The sequence below is a fragment of the Rhipicephalus microplus genome, chromosome 2 (assembly GCF_043290135.1).
Source record: "Rhipicephalus microplus isolate Deutch F79 chromosome 2, USDA_Rmic, whole genome shotgun sequence".
Taxonomy (NCBI): Eukaryota; Metazoa; Arthropoda; class Arachnida; order Ixodida; family Ixodidae; genus Rhipicephalus; species Rhipicephalus microplus.
The window spans coordinates 167626824-167639730 of record NC_134701.1 but is presented as its reverse complement, the minus strand read 5'-3'; the positions used below and the strand labels follow the sequence as shown (position 1 = coordinate 167639730).

General features: G+C 46.9%; 1 protein-coding gene across 1 annotated transcript in view; it reads left to right on the top strand.

The window, feature by feature from the left end:
• Positions 1–201: 201 nt before the first annotated feature.
• Positions 202–12907, top strand: part of LOC119170579 (hsp70-binding protein 1) — a 31114-nt gene continuing 18408 nt past the window's right edge. Inside the window, exons 1-5 of the mRNA XM_037421786.2 lie at positions 202–526; positions 1735–1936; positions 2552–2764; positions 3730–3885; positions 9459–9750. Coding sequence (XP_037277683.2) covers positions 404–526; positions 1735–1936; positions 2552–2764; positions 3730–3885; positions 9459–9750 — 986 coding nt within the window. The 5' untranslated portion in view covers positions 202–403. The remainder of the gene's footprint in view (positions 527–1734; positions 1937–2551; positions 2765–3729; positions 3886–9458; positions 9751–12907) is intronic.

The window sequence follows — 12907 nt, the reverse complement described above, 5'->3', positions numbered from 1 at the left end:
TGCAAGCCCAGCGCTTAATTACTTTGATTTGTTTATAAACCATTTTTTTTAAATACAAGTGAAGTTAAATTTAGTGAGACTGGATTTAGGATAGCGAGTGTTGAAAGACGTTTATTGTTTATTTTGCCGACAATATGACTAAACAAGTTACTGCGTTTAGCGCGAAAAAGCGGGTTGAATAGTCAACCATGGAATCGAAACTATCGAAATTTATCGAAACTTCAAGAATCTCCCAGAAAGCACGCATGCTGGGGCACGCGTGTAAGCAACGGCTGTCGAGTTGTGATTGTTCGTTAGCGTTGATCCCAATCACGCCCTAACGCTTCGCCAGCCGTCCGTACACGGCACGAATAGGGAAATAACGAGATCACCGTGTGTCCGCTACTAAATTACTGCCGCAATCATGAGTGGAGGAGACGACAACGCACGAAACCCGAAGAACCTTCCGGCGCTGCTGAACTTCTGTGTTCGGAACACGGTCGCGGAAGATGTGCCCAGTTCATCCACGGCAACGATGGATCCCGAGGTAAGCTATAAGTGCCTTTTGGTTCGTGCTGGAACCGCTAATGCGTTGGCAGCGAGAGGCGTTTCTCTTGCCGCATTTCGAGCTGTCACGCTCGCGAGTCGTTCACCGACGCCCTTAGCGTCACTTGCTAAATATACGTTCGAGTTGCTTGTCACTCAAACAGTGTTTCAAAAATGTGTGTCTCACACGTCTTCTACGCCGTTACTGCTGGTGAACGCTGCGAATCAAAAGGACGCAGAGAATTTCCTGAGATGGTTGGCAGCTTCCTTGGGAAATAGCACAACCCCGCGAGGCGCCAATTATGATGGCCTGTCTGCAAGTGTGGCAAATTTACTCAACATATTATTCCAGTGCACTTTTTCAAGAAATAAAAGGAGGCAACTTGTTTTGTGCAAGTTTATGTTATTGTGTTTTATTTAGCTCAAACAATAAAGACCTACTTATTCTGCAACCAGTCATGTTGTATTTTTGCGAAAAACAATCAATGCTAGGGCTCGAAATGCTTGTGCAAATTGTTTCTGGTTGTGTTCGTTTCACGCAAAGAAAATTTATACCGTATTGCTCCTGGAATGCAGCATGTCGAACATTGTAAGGACATCAGATGCGTGATTGACTGCACGTGCAGAACATCGATGCCAAGTGAACACGCACTGACTATGCAAGAGGTTCAATTTATCATATGCGCAACATCATATGCACCATGCATATTGCTCTTTAATGGCCATTGGCTGAAAGAACTGGCGAAAACAAGTTGGGTCCACATATGCAGACACTGCACTTGAACGGGATATACATATTGCCTATGTAGCATAGTGAATCATGTGGTTCAAAGTTTGTCTTAAGTTCTGTTGAGCATACACCGTCTTGCTTTACGAAGGCACTCAGGTTAATCGCAATTGAAGCAACCCTTTAAAGCACAAATAGGTTTCACAGAGCTATTATTGTTGTATGCCAGCACGAAATGTTTAGTATGTTAGTATATATTAGGGCATGTATATATTGTCGAGCATACTTTGTTTCCTGCATACTGTTAGAAAATTCTGTAGGTGTAACACAAAAGTTGAAAAAATGGCACATCTAGAGTGCCTGCCCTTGTGTCAGCTTCCTTTGTCCTGTGTGTGCAGTTTTCCCCACTTTTGTTATGTAACAATTAACCCACATTTCGTCACTTGTCCAGTATGTATAAATTCTCGTCTTATTTGTCCCAGAGGCGGAAATGGCTGGAGGAGGCAATGTCCGACATGACGGTCTCGCCTGTGGAGGAGATGCAGAAGAACCTGAATGTGATTAAGGAGACGCTGAGCCAGCACCGAGAGAGTGGACAGGCACCCACCGAAGAGTCCTGCTGCACCCTTGAGTCCGCGCTGGAGAGCATCACCGATTACGTCGGTTCCATTGACTACGCCAAGGGTGATTATACTGCAGCATTACTCCCTGCCTTACACCTTCACTGGTAATGGCTACACCAGAGGAAGGGAGAATACGATTGTCCTTTGAATAAGATACGTTGCAACACTTCTCATGCCCCTGGGAAGTGGAAAGATTCTATGTGCTGTTACGTAGGTGATGAGAATTATCGTGAAAATGTATAGCTGTCCAACCTGCAGTATTGAAGTGTTTTTTCGATTTTTTTTTGTTTTTTGCCTTATTCTATTCCTTCCTTACGAGTGACTTGTTTGGGCAGTATGGTCAGCAATTACTCTTGGAAATCAAGTGTAGCCAAAATACCACAGTTGCTACTAGACAATGTGTTTTCTGTCTACTACATATATAGGTATGGGCACTTTCAAAGTTGTATTGAAGCAGAGTTATAGCTAATGTGCCAGTGCCAAGCATGTTTATACATATGCCAGTCTGCACATGATGCCGAGGATCATGCGCAGACTGCTCATGCCTAGTATCCATATGATACTAAACATGACGTCGCAGGACATTGTGGTGGTGCCAGCAGTATCTTGTTTTTATCTACATATTTGATAATTACTACATTGCCTGAGCAGCCATTGCCTTTGTTCTTCCCAACAGATTTCCATAAGATTGGCGGCTTTGACGTACTCGAGGAACTGCTGTGCTTTCCAAACAGTGAAGTCCAGTCGGGTGCCTGCGAGCTGGTTGCGGAGCTGGTGCAGAACAACCCTTACTGCCAGAAACAGGCCGCTCAGTGCCTCAAGTTTCTGCTGCGTCTTATGGACTCCACTCAAGAAACTCTCCGCCTGAAAGCTCTGTACGCTGTGTCATGTGAGTGATAAGACAATCGACAAACAACACTGATCCGAAAACATACAGGGCATTCTCATCTGACACACATCCTATCACAAAGCATGAATGACAGGCTAAAAATTTTAATTCAGTGTCTCTTGTGTACTCCTCGGTTTACTCAAAGGCACAGACCATCTTCTTGTTCTTTTTCTAAGTTCACGTCTTAAACCTCATGTGCCCCCCTCCAAAAACTGTGATCTTCAAGGCAATGTAAGCTTTGTGTGCGTCACTTTATTTCGCACTGCCTTTGTGATTGGCTCATCTCTGACGAGGCATTGATGGCATTTGATGACATCAGGTTATGTGACGTCCCAATATGTAAAACCGTTATGCTTTCCTCTTGAAGTCTGTTAGTATACTGAGGTTTGACTTATGTACTGTAAAGCACTACCTTGTGCTAGTCGGTACTAGTTGAACAAAGGTTGCGGAAATTCTGCAGCTCCATATGTTTGTGTGCCGCCTTAAGTGTCTCTTTTCTAACGCCCATTCAGCACTAATTTCCGCAACCTCTGTTTGATTTACAAACAGTTGACTGCAAAAGTTTGTTGAATCTGCAGCTCACGCCTGAGTGGCGGAAGACTGCATTGCTGCACCATCTACCAACATGCAGAGTCCTATGGAAGCTATCGGTCATAGCTTTCGCGATTAGTTCCGGCAATGGTGCATCGGCTGTGCTATCATGAAGGCTATGGCTGATAGCCTCGACACTACAGTGTGGCGGCAGGCGGCGCAGCAATTCAGTTCCTCATCGATCTACCATGCACTACAGATCTTGCAAACTTTTGCGTCTGACGGTACACCTCGAACATAATGCTGATGTTGTCGCTGTTACTGGAGCTCTGTATAAAGCCGCTAGTGGAAAAAGAGCAGCCTGAATCTGAGACACGGAACTGAATTTGGTTTACGACTGGTGCACTCACAGTTTGTGCCCTTTTGTTTTTCAGGTCTAGTGCGTCACAATATCTCTGTGTACTTGGAGTTTGAGAAATCGGACGGCTTCTCGGCATTGTTGAGGGCCCTTCAGTCGGACTCACTGAGACTGAAAACCAAGGCTGGTTTCCTGCTTTCATCCCTGTGCTCCCAGCAGGAGAGAAGCAGAGGTCAGCGTTCTTGCGTGGTTCTTTTATTTTGCAAAACATGCCTTTACATGCCCCAACAGAGCGGATAATCTTTTGAAAGTACCATGCAGAAGTTTAACGTGAATGGGAACTAACATAAAACAATGCCAAGGAAAGCATAGGCGATGTTATTTCTAATAATTATGATATAACTGTGAGAAAAGTAAAGTGAACGGCAAGATAACTTGTTGCTGTCAAGGACTAAACCTGCAACCTTTTGAATTCAAAGGTAGCAGGTTCGGTCCATGCCAGCTGAGAGTTATCCTACGTCGACCTTACTTTCTTCACATTTGCATTACAAGTACTACTCATAACATCCCCTGTACTTTTCTTGGCATCATTGTCTGTTAGTTCTCATTCCTATTGTGTCTAGCAAAAAGAAATTAGCCCTTACCAGTCCCCTTCTTTCCTTCGTGCAGTAGTTTTTAAGCCTCATGTACACGTGGCCTTGTGCTAGCATATTCACGCGAATGTGTTTATTTTTTTGGGGGGGGGGGGGGTGCCAGCTGTCATTTTATTGTTTGGCAATATCATTGTATTTCTATACTTCTCTTCGAAATGACAGGAAGCTTTAGAAGTTATTATTCACACTGTAGGGAACTATGCGAACGACGACGAAGCAGCATGAAACGGCAAGCGACAGCGTTGGTGCACGCACGCGACCCGAGCTTGCGTTTGTTTTGTATTTTCGGCCTGTTGGCGTTCCTCGCTCTTCTGGCGTTCCTACGCCTTCCAGTAGGTCTGTACGTGAATAAACTGCCCTATGTCATGCCCACAACCCCAATCGCGGCGCCGTATCCCTACGCGAGATCTTCAGCTCCATTTTACCATCGCTCAGACGCTTGGAGGACGCCGGATAATAGGCCCATCTGTTTCGCCTGTGGTATCGCTGGACACGTCGCCCGCCACTGTCGCCGAGATCCCCCTCCAGTCGACGCCGTAGGCAGGCCAATGGCGTCGTCGTCTAGGACGCCATCAAGGTACACCACTGACGGTCCTCGACCCTACGCAACCCATCGGTCACCATCGCCACGACGACGCTCCCTGTCACCTATGCGTCGCCGACCTGCTACGGAAGAGGGAAACTGATCGTTGCAGCTCCGGAGGCAACAGCTGCATACAATTCGAACTGCTTAAGGCCTCCATCTTTCTCGCCGCAAAACGTTATTGACGTCAATGTTGAGGGGACCGCCGCACAAGCGCTTATCGACACAGGGGCCGCCGTTTCCATAATCTGTGACACCTTATGCCGCAAGTTGAAAAAGGTGACGACGCCTCTTTCGGGCCTGATGCTCCACACGGCCAACTCGCAGTGCATAGAACCTACAGCTGTGTGCACTGCACGTGTCATTATCCAAGGTGAACTTTATGCCATTGAATTTTTTGTGCTGGCATCCTGCTCCCACGAAGTCATTCTTGGATGGGACTTTCTTTCGCGTCATCGGGCCATCATAGATTGCTCACGTGCAGAAGTTGCCCTTACACCGCTGCCAACCTCTTGTTTGGTGGATTCTCTTTCTGAAGCTTACAAACTTGTCGTTGTTGCAGACACGGAAATAGCACCGAGAACATCCGCCCTTGTAGCCCTGACCTGTACGGTCGCTCCTGCCGGAACTGTTTTGTTCACTCCGTCTGACGTATTTACCCGCCGCCGTAGCCTACACCTGCCCTTTGCCGTACTCACCGTGGAATCCGGTGCTACCGCCATGCTCGTCGCGAACTCGCTATCGTCGCCAGTTACCTTACTTCGCGGAGAATGTTTGGGTAACATACAAGACGTTGACCTCTTGCGCCCTCTAGAGTTCGCCGAACACGCACCTCACCTCCAGCTCAATGCTATGACGCCACCTGTGGCCACACTGCCCGCGCCAGACTCATTCCAGCCCTCTGTTGCCGCTGAGCTATCGCCGACACAAAGAAGGGAACTCTTGTCCCTTCTTCGAGAGTTCCGTTCTGTATTCGATTGCGCTCAACCATCTTTGGGTCGCACAGCGAACATCACGCACCACATTGACACCGGTACTCATGCTCCCTTACGCCAACGACCATATCGAGTTTCAGCGGAAGAGCGCCGTATTATCAACGAACAAGTCGACGATATGCTCAAGCGTGGTGTCATCCGGCCATCGCAGAGCCCTTGGTCGTCCCCTGTTGTACTTGTGCGCAAAAAGGATGGGTCTATCCGATTCTGTGTCGACTACCGCCGGCTCAATAAGATAACTCGGAAGGATGTGTACCCGTTGCCACGAATCGACGACGCTCTCGATTGCTTGCAAGGGGCAGAATATTTCTCCTCCTTAGATTTACGCTCAGGTTATTGGCAAGTTCCAATGGCTGATCCTGACCGATCGAAGACTGCATTTGTAACACCTGATGGGCTGTATGAGTTTAACGTCATGCCGTTTGGACTCTGCAACGCCCCAGCTACCTTCGAACGGATGATGGACACCATCCTTCGCGGCTACAAGTGGAACACGTGCCTTTGCTACCTAGACGATATCGTCGTTTTTTCTCGCGACTTTTCCACTCACCTTGTTCATCTTCGTGCTATTCTCACGTGTCTCACCTCTGCTGGCCTTCAACTTAACATCAAGAAGTGCCATTTTGCCGCACGTCAGCTCACTATACTGGGTCACGTAGTCTGCAAAGAGGGTGTTCTCCCGGATCCGGCGAAACTCCGCGCCGTGGCCGACTATCCGAAGCCCAATTCTATCAAGACGCTTCGAAGTTTTATCGGCCTGTGCTCATACTTTCGTCGATTTGTGCGCAACTTCTCTTCCATCATCGCGCCTCTTACCAACCTGTTGACAACTTCCAAAGGCATTTCTGCTTGGTCAAAAGAGTGCGACGAATCCTTCATCGCGCTTCGGCGGTTATTATTATCACCTCCAATACTACGTAATTTTGACCCTGATGCGCCTACGGAGGTCCACACCGACGCCAGTGGTGTCGGTCTTGGTGCTGTATTGGCTCAATGAAAACCAGGGTACCAAGAATACGTGGTCGCTTACGCGAGTCGAACCCTCAAGAAAGCCGAGTGTAATTATTCCGTCACGGAGAAAGAGTGCCTCGCGATTGTCTGGGCTTTGACGAAGTTCCGCCCATACCTTTATGGCCGCCCTTTCGAAGTCGTCACGGACCACCACGCTCTATGCTGGCTATCATCGCTCAAAGACCCGTCGGGGCGCCTTGGTGGTTGGGCGCTTCGCCTACAGGAATACGACATTCGTGTTGTATACCGATCCGGCCGCAAGCACTCCGACGCTGATGCGCTATCCCGCTCGCCGCTACCGGCTGACCCAGCCTCCTCGTCACCTTCTTCAGCTGTCATAACACCAATCGACTTCACAGACATGGCATCGGAACAACGCAAAGATGTGTGGATTTCCCAATTCCTCGCCTTTTTGACTGATCCGTTAGCTAATTTAGTGTCAAGAACTATCCGCCGTCAAGCCACACATTTCGCTATTCGAGACGACCTACTCTATCGGCGGAATTACACGTCTGAAGGTAGGAAGTGGCTGTTAGTAATACACAACCACATGCGCTCGGAAATCTGTACTGCTTTCCACAACGACCCGCAAAGCGCTCACGCTGGCGCTCTCAAAACGTACAACCGTCTACGTCAGCGGTACTACTGGCGCGGCATGTACACATTTGTCCGCAAGTACGTACGTGCTTGTACTGCATGCCAGCGACGTAAAGTCCCACCTCAACGCCCTGCCGGTACACTTCAGCCTCTGCCTTGTCCAGCGCGTCCGTTTGACCGCGTCGGTATCGACTTATACGGGCCACTTCCCACGTCGTCTTCTGGAAATAGGTGGATAATTGTCGGCGTGGACCACCTCACGCGTTACGCGGAGACAGCAGCACTACCCACAGCAACCGCGAGGGAAGTTGCGTTTTTCATCCTGCGCAACTTTGTTCTTCGCCATGGTGCTCCCCGCGAACTTTTTAGCGACCGGGGGCATGTTTTCTTGTCTGACGCCATTCAAGCGTTGCTCGCTCAGTGCAACATGGTTCATCGCCTGACGACAGCATATCACCCGCAGACGAATGGCCTCACAGAACGATTTAATCGCACTCTCGGTGATATGTTGACGATGTACACAGCTTCAGACCAGACTAATTGGGACACTGTCCTTCCATTCGTCACGTATGCGTATAACACCGCTACGCACGCGACAACAGGGTTCTCCCCTTTCTTTCTGTTGTACGGACGCGAACCATCGTGCACGCTGGACACTATCCTCCCATACACGCCCGACTCCTCTGAGTACACTGCAATTTCTGATGTTGCCAGGTACGCAGAAGATTGCAGACGATTGGCCCGTTCTCTGACAACCGAGGACCAAGGCCACCAGAAGCTAGGACTTGACACCGACCGACATCTCTCTACTTTCACGACTGGTGCTCTCGTTTGGCTCTGGGTTCCACCGAGCACTCCTGGCCTTTCGTCGAAATTACTGGCACGATACCACGGGCCCTACCGCATTCTTGCCCGTACGTCACCCGTCAATTATGAGATTGAGCCATTGACACAGTCTCATGACTTACGCCGTCGTGGCCGAAAAATTGTGCATGTGAGTCGCCTGAAGCCGTATTACGACCCCGCTATAGTGACTACGCCTTAAGTCGCCAGGTTGGCTACGCTATTCACCGGGGGCCAACGTAGGGAACTATGCGAACGACGACGAAGCAGCATGAAACGGCAAGCGACAGCGTTGGTGCACGCACGCGACCCGAGCTTGCGTTTGTTTTGTATTTTCGGCCTGTTGGCGTTCCTCACTCTTCTGGCGTTCCTCGGCCTTCCAGTAGGTCTGTACGTGAATAAACTTCGTGACAACATGCTTACTCACATCTCATTTGATGTAGTAGGTGATAGCGTGTTGAAAACGGACACGCTAAGAATCTTCTGTTGTACGCATTGCAATTATGTTGCACCGGCTGTCTTAGCTGTAGAGGCAGACATGAATAGTATGGTAAATTGCACTGCAACAATAACTGATTGACAGTCTTGCGTGCTAACATTGAAAATTTTGGCACACTTCATTGGCTGGATTGAAGCCTAGTAGTAGTGGAGTCCTATATATTGTAGTTGTATTTGCTTGCAATGATCTCTGAAACAAAATATCCATTAAATTCATGAGCTGTGTTTCCTTTTTATTTATTTAGTTATTAATTTTTTTTATGTGAAACAGGTATCTGGTATGAACACTGGCTCATTGATAAAAAGAGCATAACCAACTAGACCAACTTTTCTCTTATACAGTCAATTATGGACATGCAGTTATATGGATTTTGTTTCAGCAGTCATTGAAAGCATGTTTACTGTCCACTGTTTTATCATTAAGCAGCATCCTTCAGTTAGAAAAGCGAGTCATTTGCATCAATTATTAAATGCATTCATCTTCCACATGCCGCTCATCAGCACGCGAGTTTTTTTAAAGGGCTGATAGATCTGACAGAGTAAATAAATTTGGCTTAACGTTTCTTCAGACTATCGATCTCTCTACCAGACAGCTTATCCAATTCCGCTTTCCTCTCTCTTTCAGACACGCTCATTCGAATGGGCTTCGTGGAGCAGCTGGCCGCGATGCTTCGTCATGAGCCAGGAGCCCACCGCGAGCACTTGCTCTCCACTCTGGACACGCTCGTGAGTGAGTGCCCCAGTGCACGCGAAGAGTGCCGTCGACCTGAACTCCAACTGGAGGACACGCTCTGCACCGGTCTGGCTTCGAGCCGTGGCCGCGAGGAGCTGCGGGAAGAATACGACCACAGTGCCCGCATCCTGGCCATGTGCTTTCAAGATAGTGGAGCCGGTAGTGGCCATGCCGAGATGGACAGGTAAAAAGCTGGCCAGGCGGTCCTAGACCAAGCATTTGACTTTTGGGTTGAACGAGAAATTCATCATCGGGGGGAATACCGCAGTGCGAAGGAACCAACGGCGTCACCTGCAGCGGTGCTTCCGTTCAGAGATAAATTAATGGATCAATTGCATAGCGTCGTTCTTGTTTACGTGTGGGAATGCATTTGGTCCTGTGGCCCACTGAGGGACCATAGGCACATCGAAGTTGTTTTCCACACAATTTATAAGGTCTGGCGTTTCTATTGTGCAGTTTAGTTTATTGTTTAGTATGTTTTAGTTCATGTTGGTTTAGTGGCAGCTCTAAAGCCGTCATGATGGTCAGCTGTGAACATGTCGGGAATTTGGCTTCTAGTTGCGCACATACTACAATTGGGTAAATGCAAAAATGCTGTTGATCTGACCCTCCTATTGCATACCCCAGGCAGTCTAGCAGTGGAACTATTCATTAAGACACCTTTTGTAGCCCGTGCTGCCTTAGGATGCGGTATCCTGTCACTAAGAGGATCAGTTGATCTGTGCTACATTTTATTGCTGTTAATCATATGTACTTTTAATTATGATTTATTGTGTACTTTTCATGCTATCTCTACACTGAAACTGCTGGTTTGCATGCAACTTTCTACAGCATGCATACCGTGTGTAGCCACACTGCAGCAGTGTATTTAGAAGTATTACATCTCTTATCCTTGGTGCCCGAACACTGAGCTTGTTACAATGAACAGTTCATTTAGTGTGAAATACTGCCACTGCCTTGTAGGGGTATGTGAAGTGGAAATGAAAATGAACGAAATCTAAGCCTGGGGGGTGCTAGGAAAACTCAGTGCAAATGCTCTGTGTTTTCCCAGTACTATATATAGTATTATCATTTTTTCAAACAAGCCTTCCAAGCAGCTAAAATTTCCTACTTTAAATAATCTGAGTTATCGTCGTGTCTAGAAACAATAAAAAAAAATCGGCCTTTCTGCTTAGTGAAGATAGTCAATCAGTGTGTAACGTTTCTATCACAACATTTACTTACATGTCGCATTCGGTGCCCCTTTTATGTGGAGCTTCCAGTGTTTGTTCTTGTGGGCTTTACATAGCCACAAAGAGGGAATGCATTGGTGCCGATATTAAGGAAGACGAAGCGTTCTGGCAGTAAACTCCGTACTCGGTGGCTCATACACGAAAACCTCGATATAAAGAACGCAAATATCACTTGTCATAGATACAGTACTAGTAGGTTTATAACGAATTTTTGTATATAACAAAGTTAGTTTCAAGCCGGCTGTGGCTTTGTTATAATGAGGTTTTACTGTACTAGGGCTTGCCCATTTTCTGTGGCATACGTGCTTGGAGTTTTCTGTGAAAGCTGCGGATTTTCAGGCTAGTTATGAACAGCATCACTGTAAATATGATTCGCAGCAACATCGTGAACTTAGCAGGAATTTTTTAACTTTACAATAAATTCAAGGGCTGACAGTATTTCCAAGGTATCCTCATTTGCCATGACAATTAGTTTCTGTTGGTGAGTAAGGGCAGGCCCTTACGTTACTCGGAGCTTTTTGGGAGCATGGCGAATACTGTTTGGAGGGACTGTGACAAAGCAAAACACAACTTTGTGCTGTACAACTCAAAAACATATGCACTTTAATGCTGCGAGTACAAGCGACGACGGGCAAACCGGCGTCACGTGCAAAGAGAACCGGCGCTGGATGACAACACTGGTGACCTGGTCTGGAAAAAAAACAATTGTAGTGATGAGATGAGCAACAGACACTGCATTGTTTTGCGATTGTTTGAAGGGGGTTGGAGATTAGTGCTTGAATGATGCATGCGTGTGTGGAGGATGGGTGCAAGACATCACCTTACAAAAGCATTCATTATTGCAACATAAGTCCAAAATGCTCAAACACCATTCAACGCCAAAGAGGCAATACACTCAAACTCTATGTAATGAACACAGGATATAACGAAATGTCGGTTATAGTGAATTAAATAGAGCATACTCTTGCACTATATGTAGTGTTGGGAATATGCTTTAATAAAAGCTTATTTTTGTGTAGAATGTAATTTTGTTATAATGAGGTCCGAGTGGATAGCACAGCTGAACACCTTCATTAGGGACACTCACTGGGAAGCAGTTCTTGGCCTTTTATATGAGCTGTCTCTTGTAAGCAGGCTACCATGTTTTCATTCTATGATCGTACTGGTGTCTCTTACACCCATTCGTCGCTTAAATCTGTCTCTCTTATAAAGGGGTGCAACTGTGTTAAAAAGATTCAGTGGGTCTCTTGCACAGTTGCTCAAACAACCTCAGTGCGACAGCCTTAATGGCAATGCATGGAAGAACGAAACGTCACGTCAGAATCCGACAAGCCATTTGGTGTGCTTCGTTTCATTGCGTGTTTGTCAAGCCCTCTACGGCCTTGCATACTTCGTCGGCCTATCACGTAATTCACTAACTTCCCTAGCTCAGCGCTTTTTATTGCATGCCCTTTTTATGTTACTCCGTTGCTGTCAGTAGGCCTTGTCACACGAACACCACAAAGACTTGAGTCAATGGATCGCTCAAGTGCCTTGAACAGCCGTCACTGTTGCGATAGAACTCGCGTGTTTCAGGTGACCAGTGAAGCACCATAACCATTGCTGCACCGCAGTGGCTAATGAAGGTGCAAGCAGCTTGTCAACATTAAATTCATGTTCAGGCTGCGGAGAGTGTGTCTGTGAATAAAAATTAGTGAAACATTTGAGTTAGAAGTCAAGTAATTATGTGATTGGCTTGCCAATTTATCCTCATCTGAAAACTTCACCTCAGTGTGTCAAATATGTTATCGTAGGTTTCGCATTCAGCTATTCGTGCTTTGACAGCTTATTTAGGTACCGAAATCTGAAAATACGAAATGATGAATTTGGTTAATTATGTTTGATAAGGTTGATTGTTTACACATTCATGCACGTGTCAGACACGAGTGCTAGTTTATCCGCTACATTGAAAGTGCCGAGGGAGAACCGGGAACGGGTTGGGAAATGCTATCAACTATAACTGAAAATACTGCACTGTAACACTAGACAGATGCAAGAGTGAACACGCACAGCGCAGAATTGGAAGGTAACACTCAACCATGTGTCTTCAGTAAGTTCTTTTGCTGCCAC